General features: G+C 35.2%; 1 protein-coding gene across 3 annotated transcripts in view; it reads left to right on the top strand.

Moving 5' to 3' along the window:
- Nucleotides 1-25,049, top strand: part of LOC149564960 (uncharacterized) — a 48,735-nt gene extending 23,686 nt beyond the window's left edge. For 2 of the 3 annotated variants that reach the window (XM_089816992.1, XM_089816990.1), the window contains 3 exons: nucleotides 24,174-24,289; nucleotides 24,379-24,445; nucleotides 24,677-25,049. In XM_089816992.1, coding sequence (XP_089673118.1) covers nucleotides 24,174-24,289; nucleotides 24,379-24,445; nucleotides 24,677-24,684 — 191 coding nt within the window. In that variant the 3' untranslated portion in view covers nucleotides 24,685-25,049. Of the gene's footprint in view, nucleotides 1-24,173; nucleotides 24,290-24,378; nucleotides 24,463-24,676 lie in introns of those variants that run through there. The other variant, XM_089816991.1, reaches the window with a different exon arrangement.
- Nucleotides 25,050-25,579: the final 530 nt, after the last annotated feature.

Below are 25,579 nucleotides of genomic sequence, written 5' to 3' on the forward strand. Positions count from 1 at the left end.
AATCTTGTTTTGACTGTGATGATGTTCTAAATTTTTATCATAATGCAAGTATGGAGGATAGTATAGGTGATTCTGAGGAAGATCTTGAAAGAAAATCTGATTTATCTTTTCATAGGCCTGACTTTGATCACAACTTTAGAAATTTTGATAATTTGGATCCACTCTATACTACTGAAAATGATGACAAGGATGTGTGAGAGATTTGGGACAGCCTTGAAGTCATTGGTGAAAGGTATGGTAGTTATGAATTTGATATTTGTCATAGTAATAGTTTTCTTGATATACATAAACATGCTTGGAAGAATCAATTTGTGGTGCACAATGATAACCCATTATTTGAGGTGGGTGTAGAAAAGACATGACAATCCACTTTTTTGAGTTGGATGATGGAGGAAACTCTTATTGTAGTGCTGCACTTGGTGAAAACAGTAATGTATGGGATCCAAGAGAAGATTTAGACCCTGAGTTGGAGCATGATTTTCAGCCTGGTAATGATTTGTGTTTGCTTTATGAGGTTATTGGATACTCTCTTGGGAGACCCCTGATATGAAATGTGCAAATATGAAGACAAATGGAGATTTCATTTGGAGTGAGTTTTGGAGGGATGATTTAAATATTAGAATTGATAGTGCTGTCCATTTCCTTACCAGCCATCTTGTTATTCTATTTGTTCATTTGCAAATGAATTGGAGAGAGATTTTAAGTAGAGATTGGAGCATTGATAGTACGTTGACTCATAGGAGCATTCCTTGGCAAATAATAGATCAGATTTTCAGTTTGAAGCTTGGTTTTTGGTTGCATGTCAGTCACATCATTTCATGGGTTGCTCTCATTCAGGGGAGTTGGGACACTATTCTTTCTCAAGGTAGCGAGGATTTTCAGTTGGAGGTGTATTGGAGGTGTTTTTGTAAGCACTTTGGAGCTGATTTGGTACAACAGAATGTTTATCACACATGCTTATACTTGGAAAATTCATTGGTACTGCTGTTGTCCTTTTTGCAGAACCACAAAATTAGATTGTACTTCACTAATTTCAGTTTGAGCAACATTAATTTTTGTTTACTTCAAATCTCTTAAACTGCAAGAGCTCATTGTATGAAGGTTTGTATTGTCAACTTTGGTGGCCTACTCTGAGTGATCATTCATGACAATGAACTTCTGCATGCTTTGGGTCATCTATTAGAAATCCTTAGATTTGGAACAGCGTGAGGTTTTGCATGTCTTGATTGTATTAGATTATTACAATGGAGGCATGTTAAATCTTTAAGGTCCCTTGGCAATGAGCTTGTTGAGCTCTAGCACAAGATTGTTTTCCTTTTAGCAAGAAGAGTGGAGGAATTTGCATTTTCTGGTATGACTCTATGTGACACATTGAGGAGATATGTTTAGGATTCTAGTTGTAGGAAAAATCTCAGTGTTAGTACTATTATTCACTATTTGATCCACCTAGGGACGACTTCAATTCATTAGATGAATATGAATTGGATGAGATCATCAGACAAGCAATTGAGTACTTTGTTGTTGTGGCTGTTTGGTAAAGATGATTTGATTATGGAGATGTCTCTTTAGTTACTACCATGTTTATAGCTCCTATATTTTCATGGGCTTACAGATTGATTATTGATGCCCTTACATTTTCATGTTGGTTATGGAGACATCTTTCCGTATGTAGATGGCCATTAAGCCTTGGCAAGCTATAGGGGATGTGGTTGTGAGTGTTCTTCCAAACACTATATATATATTTGTTGCTTCCTCTTTGGTAAGTGGCAATCACTACATACACTATATGGAGATGGTGTGCATTGTTTTGGATGGCATCACATTGATTGCAATAGTTTGGGTGGGTTGTTCTGCTCGGAACTATTCATTTGATATTTGGAGATCAAGTGTCAATGTTGTGGTTTCAATTGATAGCCACAGAGAGATTCCCTAGTTGGTAGGTTGTAGATTCCAATGGATGAATAATGTAAGTATCGACATGGTTATCAACAAACTGCATCATAAAAATGAGTTGCGTCCAACTAGAATAGGAACCTTGGAGTTGCCTTTATGATTTTTTTTGCAATCTTTAGCATATGTGGTGTCTTTATTCAAGAGGATTTGGTATTTGGCATTTGATCTTGGGATATTAAGTGTTTTATCCTACACATTGGAGAGATCACAAAACTTACATCAACATATCCTGAGTCCCCATCACACCCTCATTATCATCAAGTTTTTTATTTGACAAATTCCACTAACTAATGTGAATTTGGGAGTGGAGACCCCAATGAGGAGGGTAGTGCTCCTAATGGGGATTTGGCGGCAATGCCCCTAATGGGATCAAGGGGTAACACTCCTAATGTGGTTTAGGCAATCTCAAATTAAGGGCTTTGAAAACTTTACCTCCAATGAAAACCACATTTTTTAATTGCAAGCAAGAAAACTAAATTATATGAATTTGGAGGGATTTTTGATACAAAACACACAAATCTGTTGCACTTGCTCAAAAGTGTTAATGTGTGTTTTGTATCCACTCCAACATGTAGAATAAAATACCATTTATTTTATCCTCTCTTGAATAAGAAAGCCTCAAATGCTAAACAACAGGACAATGTGTGATCAAATAAGGGAACCCCAAGTTTTGCATTGAAAACTAGCAACTTTGTTTTGGATATAACTAAGTGAATATGATGTGCTCTTGCTAGTAATCATGAGGGGACTTCTGCAAATGTTCTTGGACTTTATCAATTCTTTTCCCTCAAAAGTGGCTAGAACTAAAAAAATTGCAAATATTTGAACTGGCTCGAATTTCAAAGAAAAATTAAAAAAGGAAAGGGTTTAGAGAGTCTCTGCTACTTCTTAAGGACAATAATAACAATGGATGGTGTTTGGATATTAGAATTTCTTAAACTCCTCTTCGCCATGCTGAAACAACTAGACATGATTTGATGCAATCTCCAAAGGCAATAAGGTATTTTAATATTGCAAGCATTCATTCAAATATCAAATATTGTGGAATCTAAATGAACATCCACAATTGAACTAGTACTTAGTGAGTTCAAACTAACCATACAATACAGTTTGTAGTTAACAAACTACAAATGTTATGAACCAAGGACTTTGTTACATATCTTCACATTTTTCCATAAGATCAATGAACTTTAATTAAAGCTTCAAAAGTAAAAACCATGCAAAATGTAGAAATAACACACAAATCCACCATATCTTCAACAAATATCACATATCAACTTCATCATAGTCTTAGCAACAATTCTTGATCTCCTAATGCTATTGCTACTTGACCTAATGATCTAACGACTTACAAATGAGAAGGTGAAGCCTTTTATATGTCTCAATTACAATGAAGGGCCTAGATTGATTTGAAATCAATGACGAAGATAATTCAATTAAAACTCTAATTAGGGTTTGTTACAACCACCACTAAAATCATTTATTATCATCCTATGAGGAGATTACAAATCTTGAAGTACATATCCTTCCAAGGATGAAGCAACAAGAAAATTCATTGTAGTAATTCATTAAATACCTTCAACATGTCTACTTGTGAATGTGTTAGGTTTTATGAAGTTTGACATGTCGACCTGGAATCACTTGATTGGTTGATAATTAGTGGGCACTACCTAAGCTTGAATGGTTCTCAAAGTGTTCTTTCTTTATCTTTGTTTCAATTTCACTTCATCATCATAAAGAAGTCTCTAAATCTGTTGCAATATCTCTTGATACTCAACATAATTCAACCTTCGATTGTGATGGCTCATATTGCCGAATTGGTTCATCTTCATGAGTGTCTTCATCCTTCATTATTTTTGGAAATTTTCTTCTTGAATTGAAATTGCTTGTCTTGAAACTCCCTGTTGAATCCTCCATGTTGTAATCATCCTCTTCTTGATTCTTGGGTTTCCAAAGGAAATACATGGATCATGTAGCATTTCCATTTCTGAAGTAGTTCGGTTTCTTGAACTGCTTGATTTTGAATATTTTCCTTCCTTTGAATTGATGCTTGAGTTCTCCTTCCTTTCTGCATTCCTTGAACGTCATGTTGCAAGATCACCTTCTCGTATCCACTCTTTCAAAGAAAGAGAAAATAAATTGCACTATAGAAAATGTTTCACAAGAAAAACATCATTACGACATATTGCAATCAATTTGTAAATTTTAACTGCCAAGAGCATCACATCCTTGTTATTATGTCTTGAATTTTTACCTTCTTGCAATAATCAAACTTAAGAGAATTTATGATTTTACAGTTACAGCTCTGACTTGCAAATTAATTTTCAAAACCAAAATTCACCTTAAAGCTGGAAATTTGTATCCTTTATTCCTTTAATTCACCTTTGATAACCTTGATTTCTCAAGTCTGATCTTCAATTTCGCTGCCTCCCTTGAATTCACTAATGTTTATTCTCTGATTTTCTTCTTGAAAAATTTGCTAAGGTCTTCTTGAATTCACACTTCCCTGCTAGAAATCAGGGCTTTGTTAGGCTCTTCTTTCATATTCACCTCCAATATGATCAGACTCAAGTGCTTACACCTTGAAGATGCCCAGTAATTACTAATGCTCTAATTTGCCTGCTAAATGATCAAATTTGCTCAAGGTCTGCTTCTGTGCTTAATGATTTGAATTGTGATTGTTGTCCTTTATTTATACCATTCGAACTGAGGGTTGCACCACTTGGAGTAGAAGGCTGACCTAGACATTAAGAAAATGTAAAGTGTGCAAATTAAGTTGATTTCCCTCCTTGGGCGAAAATGAAAAGGGAAGCTGAAGTGCATTTCTTCTAGGTCAGAAATCCTACGGCAAGCTGGAAATTAGCAACCTGTAGATCAGAATCTGATGGCAAGCTGGAAATGAGCAACCTTTAGGCGGGAATTCCAATGATAAACTGGAAATGAGAACAACATAGTTTGGGCAGGTTTGAATCTAGGAGCTGGAAATTGTTTTGACTTGTGCAAATTTTGAGTTTGATATGGAAATGCAATGAATCTTTAACCACCTCCAAGCTTTTCACTTGAAATTTCTTCCTTTTTCTTCAATTTTGATTGAAAACTTGTGATCTTTCAATAGTTCCCTTGATCATTTTTTTGGATTGAATTTTAGCTTGTCTTTGAAATTTGACTTCAAAATAAGGCGGGTCTAGATTGCAAGCTGGAAATGTTTATTATGCTGGGCAGAATTCTCAAAATAAGTTGGAAACGAGAAAAATCCTGGTCAGAATCCCAACTAGGAGCCAGAAATGAGACAATTCCTTTATTTTTTACTTAATTCAATTAGTTTTTGCATTTGTATTGAATTATTCAAAATTTCTTTAATTGTTTGAGGATTTTTCCTTCCTATTTCTTTAAAATTCAACTTGTAAGAAATAAATGTCACCCCTAATCCAATGATCATTCATTTTCAATTCCAATCTTTTTGAATATTAAATTTCCCCTGGACTACTCGGGCAAGATTTCATGATGGAGCTGAAAATTCCTAAATGCAAGGTCAAGATTCCCAAAGGAAGCTGGAAATGGGCAAGATGTTTGGTCAGAATTTCAACAAGAAGCTGGAAATGAGCAAAGTTTTGTCCTCTTTTCATTTAAAATTCACTTGAATTTCTTGCATTTCTCGACCAAGGATTTGGAATTCACCTAGCAACTTGACTTTTTGTCTTCATTTTCACTTAGAATTTCTTGAATTTCATATTGAAGATCTTAATCATCAACCCTTGACATCAACTTTACAGTATTTTGACAAATTACAGAATTTTCATATTTTTGCCCTCAACTTCCAACTCTTACAATCACAACATTTCAAATTTTATACTTCTCTTACATATCGATCAAAATTACACCAAGACTTGACAAGATACCACAAGCCTTCCCAAGTGCAAGGAGACTAAGAGACCAATATTAGTCCCAAGCTAAGAAAAACTGACAAACATATATGACAAACTAAGCTAAACAATAAGCCACTAAGCGAAAAGAGGGGTCCCCATTTACAATCGGGTGTGTATTTACAACTCAACACTAGGGCCAATTTGAAAAAAAATGGTCTTGAACATTTCAAGGATGGCATTCATGCCTCACTCAGAATTTCTAGAAAATTCCTTCAAATCTATCAAGTGACAAGGAAATATACTCGAAAGGGAAGGGAAATCATAAGTTGGATAAAAATCTACCTTTTATTACCCAAGTGTGTGCAAATGTGTTTGTTCCATCTCAAAAGACCATTAAAACTCCTAGAATCCATGGTGATGAGCTACATGAGTTTCCCTACTTCAAAAGCATCTTGTAATTTGCCAGCTAAGCATCCATATCCTTGATGAGCTTGTCACTATAATTCCCATGAACATTGTTTTACTACCAGCTAGGTATTCATAGCCCAATAGAGATTTGCAAATTCCAAAAGCCAAATGTTTTGCTATTTCTTTTCTCTTCTTTTCTTTTTCTTTCTTTTCTTGTGATACTACATTTCTCACATCTTTACATTGTGGCTCATAAGCAATGAAGCTCATAATGGGTTTGAGAATTACAATGGTGCTGAAATAAGAGTTAAGATTTACTTTTCCCAAGAAACCTCAATGACTTAGAGCAATTAAATATGTGTATACAATATTATAATAGAAAGATTTGGTTTCAAGACACAATGGATGATTTCCTTTAAAATCGAAGACACATGCTAACTAGATGACAAAACGAGAGAGAACCTCAAACTCTAAAGCAGTCCACAAATACTTGTCCAAGAAATGAGATGAACATAAAATTGGAATCGTGCCAATGTATGCCAAGACAATGACACCTTTCTCACAAATTGGGACCCTACAAAGGAAACTAAAACTAAGGAACAACAATAACAAGAAAGCAAATTAACGACTAGAATGAAACTACTCTAGGAAAATCAAAGGAAAACTAGAACTAACTACTACGAGTACACTACTCAAGTAAGCAACTTGAGCCACTTGACAATCTTGAGCCAAATGATTCAATGTATATTATCAATAGGCTCATCAAAACAGCTAAACTAAAACAAATGGAAAGTAAAACTAATCCAACAAAGTACAAAACACTTGGACTAAACAAAAATCAATAGACCTAAATATATATGTCCTAATATGATTTATCAAAATGTTCAAGAGCAAGGCATTGGTCATGGTTTGAGTCTTGCAAAACTTATCTTTGTACTCAGAGAAATTTTTTACATCCTCACATTCATATTCAAGAAATACATTATGCAAAATCAACAATTGAGGCAATTCATTGGGTACATGGTTAATCAACAGGCAAGTTGTTTTTTTTTAGATTTCCATGATCAAATTGATAACCTTCAGAATTGGGAATAGTAAAAGAAACAAATTGGTGGTCCTTGTCCTTGGATGAAAATTCTTGTTTGTCGTTCATTGCTTCGAGAGGTTGAATTTGATGATGTATTATTCCACTCGCATCTAGAACATGCAATTTTTCATTTGTTCATTCTTCTTGAAACCTCCTTAGCAATGGATCTTTTTATGGTTTTGCAATCATCTCATCAAATTTGAGTGCCAACCTGAATTGCTTATGGTACTTGGCCTCATTTATGATAACTTGCTCATCTTTTGGCACATTTACTTAAGAATTCTTTCCAAGGATGCTTGAAATTTACCTTCTTGGAATGGTGCACAATTCTTTGTTTCAGTTTTCTTTTGTTGCAAACTTTAATGTTCACCACACACTTCCTTTCCCTGAGATACATTGAAGCTTCCTTTTCTTGCAATTGTCTTGGATTATGCCTTTCTTCTTTGTTTGATGAATCTTCTATTTCAAATCCTTCATGGTCTTCCCTCATGGAAACAACTTGTGGTTCTTAATTCTCTATTGCTTCTGGACTTGTTTGAGTGTAATCCTTTAATGTCTCTTCAAACCATCCCATTTGATGCTTGACTTATTTGATGGCATCCTGACATGATGGACAAATGGTTTCTGAATGTGACATCGTGTATGCTATAGCAATTGGGGAAAAATGTTTCTTCATGTTTGTCTTTTTCAGTGCTTGATTCCTTCCTAATCCTTTCCTTGAACCCACAAAAATTAGATTCTGGTCTCCCAAGTACTATTGGTTTATGCACTTGTTAATGTGAAATTCATTATTAACACGAATATCAAACAATGCATCTCCTCATGCGCAGTGGTGTCATTGTTAAGGTTGTAGCTTTTGTCAGATTGAATTAACCTAGAGATAATTCCTCTATGGTCATTGGTTAATCATAAATAAGACAAGCACTATTATATACGTACTTATTATATATATATATATATATATATATATATATATATATAGATAGATAGATAGATAGATAGATAGATAGATAGATAGATAAATTTATAAACTATCAAAGAGACATGTCTCTTCTACAAATATTAATATAACATTCAAATATGCAATTGGAAAACACCAATAAAAATGGCAAAGTTATTACATTTGTAGAAAAGGATCCTTGTTACTCAACATGGTATCAGAGCAAGGCTGCAAAATGTAAGAAAGAAAATGCTTCCTTCAAAGTGAATTAACATTAGAAAACATTCAGATCGGCAGGCAAAATTCATGGCGAGAGATAATCATCAAATCCTTGCCTTGCATAGAAAAACTCAACCAGATATAAAATATTCTATTGTTGCAGTGGTATGATTGTCCACACTCAAGTATGCTCCCTAGGATTTCAATGAAATGTCTGAGAGTTTTAGATCTTAGAAATGCCTTCTTTAATAACTTATGGAATTCAAACCTACCTACATAACTAAGGAAAATCAGTATATTGGGAAGCATAACTAAGTTTCCGAAGTCAATAAGATAGCTGGAGAATCTCGACTCAATCATAGTTGATGGGTGGCTAAACATCAATTTAAAGTCTCTTTAGAAGAATTATGTCATCTAAAAGCATTCACAAATTAAAACTTGGCACCAAAGCAATTATCAATATTGACAGATAAAATGAGAAAAATAGGGAGCTATAATAAAAGTATTTAACAAAGCATTATTATTTACCACGATTTAATCTAGAGCTTGTTATCAATCTTCCGCCAAAAAAATAAATAAGGAAAGTGATATACATTGACTCAAAAAACAATACTCGCTGAAATATATTCCAGCATATTCATTGGATACATAAATGATATCTTTGTTGGGAGATTCTTATTGTAAAGATTATTTAGAGTGCACAGGTAAATGACTAGGCATGGAGGTTTGAAAGGGGATGAAGGAACAGATACAAAGAATGTCCTTATTGTTTTGTACTTTGATGTACCAATCTGCAAGATAATGTAGATTGGATCACTATTACTACATGGGTTTGAGTTACCGTGTGAAGGATAATTAATTAAAAAGGGAAACTCCACTGGTTAGACCCATTAATACTTCATAACCGAAAGCGATATCATTTCATATTACCATCAAGGTTCGTTGGTAGATTATAAGCCATGGCATTTAAATGACCATCCTATGTGGACACCCCCATATGTAATGAATGAAACAAAGTGGTTGACTCATTAGTTATTCGGTGGAAGGACAATTGTCAAAAGTGGTATTCAAAACCACCTTAACATTGAGGTAGGAAATCAAACAAACTTCACAATTCACAATTTGAAATAATAAACGGGAGAAGTAGATAGAAAACAAAAAATGGGTGTTGTCAGTAAATTCTATATTGTAGCTGACGGGTAGAATTGTATCCGAAAGGGCGCGACGATTGAGTCACCCCTTCGGGAAAGTATATATACACCATCCGAAAGGGACTATTGAACATCATCATAATCATATTGTAAGCATTGCAGTGCATGTTGTGTATATGAATAGAGTATTTCTGTATTATATCTTAGTATACTAAAAGATTACCGATGGACACTGGGGGGGTGAAAGAGCACAGACGGAGGGAGTGCATTCACCTAGCAGAGCAAGGAGTGTTGAGGAATTGCTAGAAGAGACTTGATAGTGATCGAATTTGGTGGAAGAGAGAAGGGAGGAGTTCTTTAACTTGTATACACCAAGGGTAGAGAATCTGAACGGAAGGGAAGCAACTTGTACGGCTCGAAGTGTCAAAGGAGCACGAGCGTGGAGTGAACTCTTCGTTTTCAATACACCCAACAAATGGATACAGGCTGAGAATCAAACAACTTTGCTTGAGGAAGATCTTTTCTCACTAGGTAATGTGGTTGTTGGAAGTAGGGCGGTTGTCCAAATCAACGTGGTTGTGTAGACCAATGCGGGTGCTCAGAACAATACGAGTACTTAGAACACCTCGAAGATACTCAGAACAACGCAGGTACTCAGAATAACCCAAGTGTACAGCAAGCACCACCACTTCAAAAGAAAATAGTAATGGTAGGACCAAAGGAAAAATTGTTGAAGTTCAATAGTGATGGGGCGACAGATCTGATCAGACATTGCAAGACCTGTGAAACAATATGGACTGCAAATGTTGTAACGAACCAGGATGACTAGGTTCGACAATTTCCAGCGACCCTACGGGGTGTAGCAATTGATTGGTTTGTGGATGCCAATCCTTAGAAATTAACTACATGGGAAAACGTTAGGAAGGAGTTCATAGCAGAGTTCTGACTGCTAAGGGACGATAACAAAATTATAGTAGAAATATACAGTACGAAGCAAGGAAAGAATGAAATGATTTCTGCACATGCAAGAAGGCTAAAAGAATTGGTGGGGAAGATGGAGAGCCCACCGGCTAACGAATTAAAGAAACGATGGTTTGTTGAAGGGTTATGACCGACACTAAAGAAGAAATGAAGATTGTACCTCCAGCATTGTACACAGATGCGTATAATCGGGTGATGGATTTCGAGAGTAAGCAAAAAAAAGCAAGAAGAAGAAGCACAAATCGTTGGACTCAGATGATTCATTTTTCGAAAGTAGTAGCAACGAGAAAGAATTAATTAAGAAAGTTCGAGCGTTGCAGAAGGATATGCTATGGATGATGAAGGAATTTAAAAATCTGAAAAAGAATCCTGACTCGGTGAAAGAGGAATTGTGGTGTACAGACTGTAAAGTGGAAGGCCACACAAAGGGCTCCTACCAAAAAAAATAATTTTGTGATATCTGCCAGATTGCGGGACATTCCACAAAGGAATTCCCATTCAATATGAAGATAAAGGGACATCGGCAAGTATTACTGACGTAGGAAGTGTCCACTACAGGAGCAAGAACAAACAAGAAAAATGATGCAACCTCTGGAGGGTACCAAAATAATAATTGACATGGACGAGCGGTAACAATAATAATAATAATGGGGGCCAAAGTCGGATACAGTATGACTCAAGCAGACATTCGATGATACAATGTCGTATGTGCAAACTCTCGGGGCACTTCGCCAGAGATTGTACCATGAAGGAAACGCCACAGCTATTATGCAGATGGTGTGGTTCGGGAGACCACAAGGCTGGAGGGTACTAGAACAATAACCGGCGTGGACGAGCGGTAACAATAATAATAATGGGGGCCGAACTCGGATATAGTACAACTCAAGTGGATGTTCGATGATACAATGTCGTGCGTGCAACCTTTGGGGGCACTTCACCAGAGACTGTACCACGAAGGAAACACCATAGCAGTTATGCAGATTGTGTGGTCTGGGAAACCACAAAGATTCGAAATGCCCTAAGAAAGGGGTGAACTTGTTAAGCATCGAAGCATGTGATAAGAAGATACTAGCCATCACTCGCAAACAAGCAAAGAAGGAAATGTACCCAAATGTAGAGGAAGAAAAGAAGAGGTTGCAGCAAGCATGAACGTAGTTGGAAAAAGAAATGGAAATGGAGAAATTACAAACAAAAGACACTGCGGGCACCTCAAAGAGGAACTTGGCAGAACAAAATATTATAAGGTAGGTAATGCAAATGGAAGTTCCTATGAAGTTAAATGACCTTACAATGCCTCAGTTGTGAACGGTGATACTGAACATGACCTCACTTCCGAAAGCAATGGAGGAAACAGGAAAGGATGGCAGTGAAATGACTGCAGTAGACCCAATGCTACTAGCACTCATGATGGGAAGACATCCGATAGTAGTAGAGATAGGTATACTGGAAATTGTACTTACAGACACAATCGTGGATGGAGGATCAAACGTAAACGTGTTACCAAAGGATATATTGAAAAAGTTGGGACAACCTACATTGTGGCCACCTATATTTCAGTTACTGCAGATCAACACGGAATTAAGCTATTGAGAACCCTAATGGCGCAGCTGGTTACTATTGGAATGCAACCATTTCTATTAGATTTCGTGGTCATTCCGCTAAAAGGAAAAGGGTATGATACTATCCTTGGGTAGGGTTGGTTGGTGCAAGGAAAAGTGAAACATGATTGGAAACAAAATACCTTGTCCATGGAATGCGGAGGCCGAAGATTTGTCGTCGACTTACACACACAGATGATAGATGAGAAGGAAGTGTCGTCGGATTCCGAAGGTGAAGGTGGAGGGGATGATGAGGGGAAGAAGAGAAAGAAACTTAATGAAGAGGAAGTATTGAGACTGAAAGGAGGGTTTAATGATGATGACTTGGACTCGGTGAATGGCCTACTCCATTGGCAAATGGAGGACTACGAGTTCTTTCTGAGCTGTAATATGATAAGGGTCGATGAAGGTAATAAAGGAGAGGAAAATGAATGTCTAAAGGAATACAGAGAAGCGAAAGAAGGCAAGGCAATTACAGCTGAAGCTGAAGGAAAGAACATACTATATGGCCAGTACAGGAGGAAGAACATACTGTATGAACTCAAAAAAAGGAAAGATTCCACCATACGGTACACGGTGAACGGACCGCGTGGAAAGAAAAGGTTACACTACACCACAGATTTAATAGAAAGGTACCGACGGCAAGGAAAAAACATCGTATGGTCTATACAGGAAACAAAGAGGAAGGGCTTAATAATAACTTCAGCAGTACAGAGTGAAGGTTCTAGAATCAAGAATATAGTTATTGACGGTAAGGAGTGGCAGCCGACGAAATTCATGGTACCAAGTTTAAGGATTGCGATCAAGAACAAACTGGGAGATATGGAAAGCCTAAGGAGAGATTGTATAACTTAAATAAACTTGATGAGCGACAATTGCAGGCACAATGGGCCACAAAGTTTATACAGAATAGGCAAAAAATATGGCATGACAAGCATTTGAAATTGAATAAATTTCAACCAGGCCAATTAGTTTTAAAGTATAATGGGTGTAACGAGATTAGACCAAGAAAATTTAAAGTTAGATGGGTCGGAACATACAAGATCCATGAAGTTGGCGATAATGGGGCAATCAAATTATGGACGCTTGACGAGAAGTGAATAGCCGAGGCAGTGAATGGATCGAAACTAAAAATCTACCATGAAAGAAGTAACGCACCTTCATAGATGATCTTAGAGAGAATATAACAATAATCGATAAATAAGTTATAGATATAAAGTAAATGTAAATAATGTAAAATTGCAATAGGTTAATAAAGCAATGTTAAAGGAATAAACTGAAGGCCATCAAGTGAAAAGTGGATGATACCATACAATCAATACTAGGAAGGAAAGAACGCCATACGGATGTAGAGCACACAGGAAAAAGTAGATATTTGGCATCAAAAACATAGAAAGTGTACCATACAGAGTTAGAAAAGAGCAGTTGGCGACCCAAATGATACTATATGGCCACTGGGATAGAGAGAGAAGGTCAAACAAACCATCGTACGGATGTTCACAACACAAGGAAGGCATGGTACAATCACCACATACAAAAGGAACTATGAGGCTGGCACCGTATTACTACAGGAGCATATTAAAAGGCTTTAAAAAAGGACCATATAGTGGCAACAGGAGGTCAAAAGAGAGCACTTGGAAAGACACAAATAGTTGAGGTAGGGTACAATAAGAAGCAACACCGCGCGAACAATTGTAGAAGCTGTACAACTAGCAATCAAGATTAATACCATACCAACCGTACGAGCACTAGATAAAGATTAACAATGTGCAAGACAAACCCATCATACGGTGCTCACAGGAGTTATAGATGGGTGTACGACCACCGTATGACCTTTGGATAGAATAGAATATGAAGCTTTGTATGGCCTGAGAGGATTGTGGAAGGAAGAAGCAGCCGTACGACCATACTTATAAGGATCTCAAAGGTAGTGTATGGCCTTGCACAAACAAGGAGAAATGGTGATTACCATATGACTGGAAAGGTGCATAAGTACATTGTATGGACTAGGAGGAAGGACTACTGTACGGATTGGGAGAAGGACTATTGTATAGACTGGAAAGAAGGATTGTGGTACAGATTGGAAGGATTGATGCACGACTCACATAGAAAAGGGAACATTTGAAACACCATAAGACGACCATCATACGGACACAAAAGAAGGGTGATAGGAGGTTCTAAAAAAAAAACGATGACAAATCAAAACAGTTCACAATGAATAATGTATGATATCGAAGGGAAGGGAAAGACATAAACATGTAGTAAAACATAAGCAGTTGGCAAAAAGAGTATGGGATTGGAAGAAAATCACAAAAATGGTGTGTTCCATGGACTTTTGTGTGGGTTTGAGGGTGCTAATTTGGTCTTGGCAGTGGGGGCATTGCCCCTCGACCCCATTGGGTGCGTTGCACTCTAGACCCCCAATCAATTCAGTTATCAGTCGTGGGAAGTGTGACCAATTGATGAAACTTGGAGCTGCTGCAGGCATGGAGTGTCTGTTTGCCAAAGGTGGAGAGAGCACTGGAGCAAGCCTTTCGAGAGGGGCGCTACGCTTTGAGGCACTCAGAGTAGGTGTTGGTTGGACTTGACTGCATGATTTTTGATGGCCCTACTCTAGTATACATCATGAGGAAGTAATGATTTGTCACCAGAAAGTTGGAAGATCATTATCAGATTGAGAGGGAGTCCAACAAGCATCCTTGGCTGAAGAGAACCTCTAAGGGAGTAACTACATGACTTGACTTCCCAGGATCATTGTGGAGAGGGAGAATTTTGAGGTGCAAATCCCTTGTGAATGATATCTTCTCTATGAGGGAGAAGTTTTAAGTGAAATTTCTTGTAATGCATTCTTCTCCATGAGAAAGAAGTTGAGGTGTAAACCCTTGTTCCACCCTCTGACTTGGTTCATGGTGGTTACTATTTTGCATATTTGGATTATGTCATGAAAGATGAAGATCTTTGTTGATGTATTTGTTGTTGACTAATATGGATCATTTTTTGCAAATGTACTAACATTGCCAATGTGATCGATGTCTTCCAAATGTAGATTTGAAGACTCATAAATATATGAGAGGAGGAGACATGTCTCATGAAGAGACATGTCTCTATAGATAATCATCATTAGTTAATTTATTAATAATATTAATAACCATATATATATATATATATATATATATATAAGAATATTGATCTAATAATGATTTACTATCAACAATGTATCTCATGATCAAATTAATCTAATTGCAACTACAAACTTAAAACTCCTTATTAGTTAGGGAGGATTGTTATAGAACACATTATGCTCTTGAGTATATGAAGAGATATCATCTCAGTATGATATTCCTGGAATGACATATTTAAGGATATCCATCAACTTAGATGTTATCTTTGAATAAATCCGAAGTATGATTCAACAAGAAATATCAATCATATGATATTCATCATGCGTATATTCTTTTGGTATGTGCATTGGCATCAAATCCTTGATGCCTACCAAAAGAATATGTTATATCCTAGAAGGATATGAGTTATCCGATTTCCAACACTCTGGGACAACAATTTAATATAGTCTATCAAATAACAAAAAATTATAATGTCATGGTCTCTATCATGACAAGTATCATGATCTCCAACACTTCGGGACAACAACTTAATGAAGTCTGATCATGATACATTTGTTTTCATGACTTCCAGCACTCTAGGACAACAACTTAATGAAGTCTGTCATGATAATAGTTCTACCATTTATAAGATCGTCACCTTACAATGGTTACCTTCTTTTTATATAGGTCAATAAACGATCTTCACCTTTCATTACATATCATATGCGAAATAGTAACCCCTATGAACCAAGTTAAGGGTAGTACAAAGGATTTCACCTCAATTCTCTCTCATAGGGAAGAATGCATTAAAAGGAATTTCACTTAGAAATTCTCCTTATAGAGAAGATATCATTCGCAAAGGATTGGACCTCAAAATTCTCCCTTTGAACAATGATCCTAGGAAGTTAGGTCCAGTAGTTACTCCTTTAGAGGCTCTCTTCCCCCAAGGATTCTTGTCAGACTCACTCTAAATCTTATGTCAATCCTCTGATTTTCTAGTGATAAGTCAATACGTCCTCGTGATGCACTCAAGAGTATGCCCATCAAAATCATGCAATCACACATGTATTTCTAGACTCCCTCTGAGTATCAATCTTCTAAGCTCGTGTGTTGCCGTCGAAGAAATCATACTCCCGCTTAATGTAGAAGGATACTCATAATCTCAGTCATGAAAGATATTTTCTTCAAGAGCCTCACTTTATCTAGCCTTATCCCAACTTCTTTTAAGCTACTATAATAAGCTGCCTAATGTGCCATTCTTCTTTTCCTGCAAGATCAACTTCAGATACAAAGGAAAAGATCAAGGAAAATAATTCTTATAGTATGTGTAGAATTACAAATAAGAGAGAGATTACAATAAGCAAGTAAATATAATACTCAAGGATAATAAATACTTATTTGTACATTAATGTTCTTGTTGTTCCAATGAAGGTCCATATGCATCAAATAAGATGATGTCTCTATATAAACATTTGTTAAACAATGGGAATGAAACATTGGTTATTATTTTCCCCCAACAATGTAAAATTCCCACTCATTTCATCAATATTGTTGGGTAATAGTATCTATTTAGTGATACTTAGTTCTCATGAGCAATAATTTTGTTCTATGGAATTTGTATCTAGAGGAATGTATTAAAGTTCTGCTTCCATGAATGGTCCATCATTGCTATTATTCCTCACATCATCATCTCCTTGGTGTGAGTATGTAATATTCCCTCTTTATAGTTACTTTGATTCTATCTGATTTCCCAATTTCAAGGGGATCCTTGTAGTTTCCTTGTAGAATATTTCTCACTTTTCACTTTGATATATAGAAGGGTTTGCCTTGGTTTTAAGGAGATCACATATGTTTTACTCTTCAGAATACATGTTTCCTCTATTTGGTAATGTAGAGAAGTTAATCTCATGTGATCCAACTTATGTTATCTTCTATTCTTGTCACTGATTAATACAATTTTATTTTTATTTTTTATATGACTTGTAGTCAAGATGGTTTGGATATCCTTAGCTTCAACAAGATATCATTGAGTACCTTTAATAGTTGTCAATACCACTCCTACTTGACTCCTCTTCACCAAGTCTATGCAGTCTATATGAATGGTAGATAAAATCGTAGGACATAAACTTGAGTTGATCTCAGCCATGTCATCTAGATGGTTAGAACTTATTTATTCCATTCAGGAGACTTTATGTCTATGTACTTCTATGTATATTATGGCACGTGTTTATGATATACTAGATATCCAAATATATCAAGACTTATATACATATCTTTGTGAAACCATTAATATATAAACTCAGTATATTGAGATTGAGATTTTACTTGTATGGTTATGATCCTTGATATCTTAGAAAAGAATATATAATTTGGAATGCTATCTATAGTATACCAAATTTATGGCTGTGCAAATACATTTGCAGCGATGCTCAGAAACTGACATGGTCTATATATATATGTTATACTTACATATATACATAAATACATATATAAATACATGCATATGTAACTATACTACAATATCTTCAATTAATTAATAATGGAAACAAGAATTTTAAATATACATCATACCTTGTTAGCCTTACCAATCTCATTGTTCAATATTCTAATCACTCCTTAATAAGTGGCTTCGTCACTAGTGTCTCAAATACAATGGAGTAATGGACCCCCCCAAGTTGTCGATACTTGGTTGTTATCAATATTACCTCCCTTCTGACATTTTCCACACGACATCAAATTTTTTAAAAATCTTTAAACACAACATTCTCTATCTCTCATCAAATACGATGGGTAATACTAATTTATAAATGGGATTTTCAGTTAACAAATTGTAGTCGCAACTGCCTTGACTAGTAGTGGATTGAATTCTGTTGTCGAGAGTTTAAGAAAATGAACATTGAACTCTTTCACCATTTGAAACTGTAGATTTTAGAGTGTCCTGATCTTTAGGGAGTCGTCTTTGTAGCAGACATTGACTATGTATTGATTTTGAAACAAATTTGCAGGCGTTTGGATATATGCAACATAATCTCTCTCCAACAATTGTATGCAAATTAGCGCAAGAAAATGTTTTACTTAATTATTATATATATAATAGCACACAGGAATATCATAGTCTTCAACCTCAACAATAATTGTTTTCGTCTCTGCCCAGTTCAATATCTGAAATATATATGTGGTCTAATGAATCACCTAGGTCTCGCATTTTTTTCCTTTTTTTTTAACTCACCTAAGTAACTTCTTTCGTCAAGGTATATGACCTATCAGATATGAGCTTTGATGAAATATTTAGGCATACATTAATCTTGAATATTTTTTCAAATGTAAATAAGTCAACTTGAGTGATACATTGATTATTTCTTCAGTATCCTTTCTTTGACCAGCCAACATGAATACCATGATTTTCTTGGTATCCTTTCTCTGTTGTTTTCTCATCATTTTGCTTCATTGTAATATGATCAAGGGGGTGATGAAAAACTACATGTTTGTGATTAAAAGCTCTTTCAACATCCTGCCAACTCAGCCTCATGTAATTACCTTTTATAGGTTGCATTCCATAAGAGCTGATGGTTTACAGAAATCCCGATGGATTTGAAGAACATGAGGGATATTGGTAGGCATTGTCTCATTTACTACTCCCCAGTTGCATTATGGAATTTGTCGGTCTGCCTTACACATTCCCATATCCATACAACTTTAATAATCTCTCTCTTAGATATATTTCTATTCCAATCCTTGATATTGATGTGTGACTATTGTGGGTTGTTGGCTATGCTCAATACTTAATTCATTTTGACTTAATGCCCCTGTGGATGCCAATTTCAACGATATACAACTTTGACTAGAATTTTTGAACCATGGATTAATAACATATATTGTAGGAGTTAGTGACGTTTTTTTTTTTTTAAAGCCCATATATTGTATTGTCTCTGCATATGCAATGGACTAGGATATCTAGTGAGAGCTTGCTTGACACTTCCACAAGGATATAGTTATGGTCGCTGACTTTGATGTCTTCTAATCTACGATGTATTTAATGTCCTTTCTTGTCTTGCCTCCACTGTCTACGCTTTTCGATATCCTACGACCTATCTTTATTTATTTTCACGATGAATGTTCCTTTTGTGATTATTGATTGTTTGATTGAGGAATTTTACTCAATTATCCATACAGATATAACTAGGATGCCTTTCTGGTGTCTCCATTTTCTCTTGCTATTTTTGGTCCAATATGTTTTCTTTATTTCTCTTGTCTGCCTCTTCCTTCTATTGGAAGTACGTTACCTTTGCTTTTTCATGAGTGTTTATTGCTACCATGATAACTCTTAACATATTCTTCTATATCGAAAATAATCCCTCTATGAATAATCTCATTATTCCTTTTTTTTGGCTTCAATACATCTGCAGTAGGCTCTGTTACCATATTGAGCAACATGGATCATTTTTTGCAAATGTACTAACATTGCCAATGTGATTGACGTCTTCCAAATGCAGATTTGAAGACTCATAAATATGAGAGGAGACGTGAGACATGTCTCTATAGTTAATCATCATTAGTGAATATATTAATAATATAAATAATCATATGTATAATATATATTATTATATATATAATATAATATATGTAATATATATATATATATATATATATAATATAATATAATATATATAAGAATATTTATCTAATAATGATTTACCATCAACAATGTATCTCATGATTGAATCAATCTGACTACAACTACAAACTTAACATTTGTGAGGTCACTATTGTAAGGTTACGATCTTAACAATAGCTTGACCTATTATCATGATTGACTACATTAAGTTGTTGTCCCAAATTGTGCCAGAAGTCACAATACTTGTCATGATAGTGACCATGACACCTTGATTACTTGTTATCTAATAGACTACATTAAGTTATCCTTGAGTGTCAAAAATCAGATAACTCATATCCTACTAGGATATAACATATTCTCTTGGAAAGCATCATGGATTTGATGCTAGTGCACATACCACAAGAATATAAGATTGATAAGTATCTTATGGTTCATATTCATCGTTGAATCATAATTCAGATGATATTGAAAGATAACACATCTATTTTGATGAATATATGCTGATATCCTTAAATATAAGATGATATTGAAAAATAACACATCTATTTTGATGAATATATGCTGATATCCTTAAATATGACATTTGAAAACATCACATTGAGATGATATCTCTATATGCTTGAGAGCATAATGTGTTCTTTAACAATCTTCCTTAGCTAAGAGGAAGTGTTAAGGTTGTAGCTTTTGTTGGATTGAATTAACCTAGAGATAATCCCTCTATGATCATTGGTTAATCATAAATAAGACAAGCACTAATATATGCCTACTTATATATATTATATACTATTTTATATATATATATATATATATATATATATATATATATATATATATATGTTACATTAATATTGTTTAATTAATGATTAATTTATAAATTATCAAAGAGACATGTCTCTTCTACGAATATTTATATAACATTCAAATTTGCGATTGGGAAACACCAATAAAAATGACAATGTTATTACATTTGTAGAAAATGATCCTTGTTACTCAACAGTCATGGATTCTACACTATCTTAGTGATGCAAAGATGGACTTTGTGGATGAACTAGTCTTTCAAATCAATCCAAATTTGAAGAATATCAAATTGACAACTACAAAACTATTTCCCATATGTTGAGAAATCTTCTTTTTTAAGGAATTAACAATTTTTTTAAAAAGTTTTCTCTTTTTTGGATTTTTTCATGTAAAAGATATCCAACATATTTGGGATTCAATACTTGAAAGATCATACCGGTTCCAGCCACAAACAACCTCCTTTCTTGTGCCAATTTGTGATTTTTTTTGAGGCGCAATCTGAAACTTTTTTGGTAAAAACAATCAAATTTGTCCAATGTAAATATTTGCACGCTTAACCCTCCTAGCTCAATTCTTGATAAACATGCAGAGTAAAATATCAAGCATTCTATCCTTTCTTGGATAAGGAAGCCTCAAATGCTAAACAATATGACAAACGGACTAATGTAAATGCTCTTGAACTTAATCAATTCCTTTCCCTCAAAGCGGGTGAAACTTGAACTCATGAAACAAGTTGAACTTCCAAGGAATATTAATAAAGAAAGAGTTTAAAAACTGTCTGGAATTTGAATTCTTGGACCAAGTTGAGTTTTGTTACCTGACATTATGTTGGAAGGATTATGGTAAAACTTAGTCATATAATGAAGCTTTGTAGCACTAGGGAGGGTCTCAATGGCAACCTTATGTCGCAAAGCATTCTAAAGAGAATGGGCTGGCCTTTTGTGTATCCGTGGCCAAATGACGAGGAGGTTAAGTCAAACAAAGTAACTCGACTCACTGCAAGTCGGGTGAGTTGTCTGAGTCAACAAGTTGAGTTACCTCAGCTGGGTCAAAATGACTTGTGACGCTAACTTGGCGAGTCAATTAGGCTGACTCGCTTGATTCGGCTGACTTGCTTGACTCGGCTAGCTCACTTGATTTTTAATTTTTGTTTTCAAAATTTCTTAATACATCTAAAATTTACCTTTGTACTTATGTAATCGGTGTAAGTTATGTATGTGATCAAACTACCTTCTATTTCATGATGTTATTGTGTCTTTAAGCTTTATTCATCAATGGGTGCATGGAATTTCTTTAAATCGTAAAAAATCTCTAAATTTCAAGGGTTTTCTCACTTTACCGAGTCACGGGCGAGTCCAAGCCGGGCCACGATTCAAGTTACCCTTGCCGATTTCAGGTCAGATCTGAGTCTCGTTACTTTGATGTCAAGTCTTCTGTAGAGTAGTTATTAGAATGACCATTAAGGAGGGTGTTGAAGTACTATGCAATATTTCTATAATGGTCATATAGTTAGGATCATGATGGATCATGTAGTATGATCTGAAACGTTGATGTTAAAAAAATTGCACACAATTTAATCCAGAAATGCTAGAATCTAAGATGATGGATTGTGGAAACTACATGACTCTAATAGGTTTATTTCTATTTAAATTGTGCATGTAATCTCTATTAAGGAGTATTCATCTCCTTTATTTAATGTTGAATATCAGTTGATTATCATTGTATAAGAACATAATTCTTGAAATGCTCTTTCTTCATCTTTGTTCAATTTCACTCTGTCATCATCATAAAGAAGTCTCTGCATCTCTAGCAATATCTCTTGATACTCAACACTACTCATCCTTTGATTGTGATGGTTCATATTCCCAAATTGTTGTATCTTCATGAGTGCCTTCATCCTTCATTGCCTTGGAAATCTTCTCTTTGAATTGTCATCGCTTGTCTTGAAACTTCTTGTGGAGACCCTCATGTTGTAATCATCCTCATGTTGATTCTTTGATTTCCAAAGAAATTCCAAGGATTGTACAGCATTTCCATTTGTGAAGTAATTTAGTTTCTGAAAATCCTTGATTTTGAATATCTTCCTTCCTTCAAAACTGATCCTCAAATTCTTTTTCCTTTGTGCATTCCTTGAACGTTATCTTCTAAGATCACCTCCACATATCCTCCCTTGCAAAGAAAGAGGAAATTACTGGTATTTGTAATGGCACAAATTTGCACTCTAGTGTAAATCTTCTATTAAGCATTACCCTACCTTAGCCTAAGATTCCATGCTTTCTTTCTGTTGTTAGCATTTGGTTTAGGATCATTAGACTGTAGCTGGTTATTGTGATTTCATGTTATCCTACTTTCCTGTCCCATCCTCCGCATTCTATCTGTATGACACCTATGTGGGCTGCTTTGGCTTCCAAAAGCCTCATTTGTGTCTGAGACAGTGAGCTTATTGATGATTGTTCTTGATCATTAGCTCTTTTATTTTCAGTAATCAGAATATTGTTAGCATCTGCCATATTTCAGTGCTAGCATCCATCTTCATTTATGTTTATTCAATCTAAGTCGCTTGCATTTAAGCACTTTAGTCAATCAAAACTTTCTCCAACAAACATCATACCTGATCCCCCTAGCTCTACATGCTTGTAGAAGTGAAGTGGCACAAGAAAAGGTTCACCCCTTGAGATTTTAAACGGTCTCTAGGTCGATGTACTTTCTCCTTCTTGACAATATTAAAAAAAATGTTTCACAAGAAAATCATCATTATGGCATGCATTCTTAAGAAATTGAAAAGTTGACATCAACAAAGAGTTTTTGGAGAGTTTAAATATGCATGAAATAATTTGATGTTCATCAATTTAGAGACTTGATATTTCAATGGAGTCAAAAAGATTATAGTGTTTCCACATCTCAGATGTGGTAACTAATGGCATTCAAATTTGTTTTGAAATTACTAATTTCTTATGTTTCTGCTTTTAGCTATTTCTTTAGTTTTGCTTGTTCCATGGTTTTGAACCTTTTAATGTTCTGGACATAGGTAAACCTACCTAACTTAAGCTTGAATCAACATTTCAAACATGAACGATCACCTGGATTTCATGTTGGGGCTACAAGACTGTTTTGTTGAATAATTCATCTTTTTTGTTGAGCAACTCTAGATGGATACAGTTCACATGTATATTATTGCTCAAGGTAAGCATCTTTTAAGAAAATATCAACCTCATAAAGATCTGCACATTCAAAACAGAAAATGATGCATGAAGAGGATTGGGCAAGTCTCATCCTTCCAGAAAAGGGAAAGGAATGTAGTGGTTACATGTTTTAAAGGTTTCTGATGATTTTAGGAAATGGTTTTTGTAAAGATTCTGGCTACTGAAAATCTTTGAATATAATGCTTGTGATCTATTTCTCCAGATAGTTTTGGTAGAAATGAGCAACGCATGTAATACTAATAATTTATTACAGGTAAAGAAAAGAAATACGTGCAATTTTCTACTGATTATGATGGTGCCAACAAGGGTACCAAGAAAGGCAAAAAGATTCCAGGAGGCTCAAAGAAGCAGTCTCTGGCATCAAAAAAGGTACTCAGTATCTCTGTTTTTCTGAGCTAAACAGCTATTTGTAAAAAAATATTATTATGCATCTAATTAGCATTAATTGTTGGAATCAGACCCCAAAGTCAGGTGGTACGCCCTGGCCAGGAAAGAAGGATCACTCTGTTGCCAAGCAAGCCAAAGGTTACTATTGGTGTTGATGCCTGCTTGTGATTAATCATCTAAAAATGCTCTCTAGTATTATATATTGTATTAAAGAGTCAGAAGCCATCTGTTCTGTTTGTCATTTACTTTATGTTGCCTACTCTATGAGACCTGATTGTATCATTTTTGTAAGTAACTTATATGCATTGCCTTATTAGGTTATCTACATTTTTGGCTCCTGTAATAGCTTCATTTTTGTTTTGTTTTCAGGACATTGAAGTTCAGAGTTTATATGGAGCAGCCACAATGTTAGAAGGCATGGCAGAAAGTGAAGAATGTGCCAGATTTGATTTTTGTAGGATTTTTGACCATACGGAGCTCAGGTTTGGTAGCCCAATAGAGGGTTCTCTTGTCATGAATTTTGGAGAGTTCAATACAGTATACGTTCAAGAGAAAATGTGACATGCAATGTTAATTTTATATTTGCTTTGTTGACTTGGAATTATGGACATCTGTGGCTGTTGTTGACACCTCATTGTTGAGAAAACCGAGCGTATCGGATTTTATCTAATTCCTTAGACCACTTTTATCATCACACCTTTCAAAAGTAAAAATAGAAACTTCAAATAGTTGGCTTTTATTATATATGTTCATTTGTAAATCTGTTGGAAGTTTCCTTTTTTGTAGAAAAGTATCTAAATTGTATACATTATGTCTAAAGCATGTGTAGTGGAGTGTTCTTAAATTGTCCTATTTTGGTTATCACCATATTTTTGGTTCAGGACTGCCTACTCTGTCTTTGCACGGGAAAGCTAGTTTGAACATAAATCACAAGTTTGGTAGCAGTCGAATCCATGACACGGGTTTATGAAAACTGGCTAGTGTGGGAGTTCCTGGTCATTGTTGTTATACTTACATGATTGTGATTCATATTTATTCATATACAGTTTTGTTCACTCTCGTTATGATGGTATTGTTTTTTCTGCCACTACAAGGCAGTTTGTGTATAACTAGGATTATTTTTGTTTGATGTCTTTTCTAGATATTCATGGTTGGCATTTAACCAAATATTATCCTTTTTGAATGTCTCGTTATATTGATAAAGTGGTATGAATGGATTTTGCTCGGTAAAATTGGAAGACTTCACTTGGAGTATTGTAATTGATCAGTTGC

The sequence above is a fragment of the Cupressus sempervirens genome, chromosome 3 (assembly GCF_028749045.1).
Source record: "Cupressus sempervirens isolate cs-2001-9-10 chromosome 3, ASM2874904v1, whole genome shotgun sequence".
Lineage (NCBI taxonomy): Eukaryota > Viridiplantae > Streptophyta > Pinopsida > Cupressales > Cupressaceae > Cupressus > Cupressus sempervirens.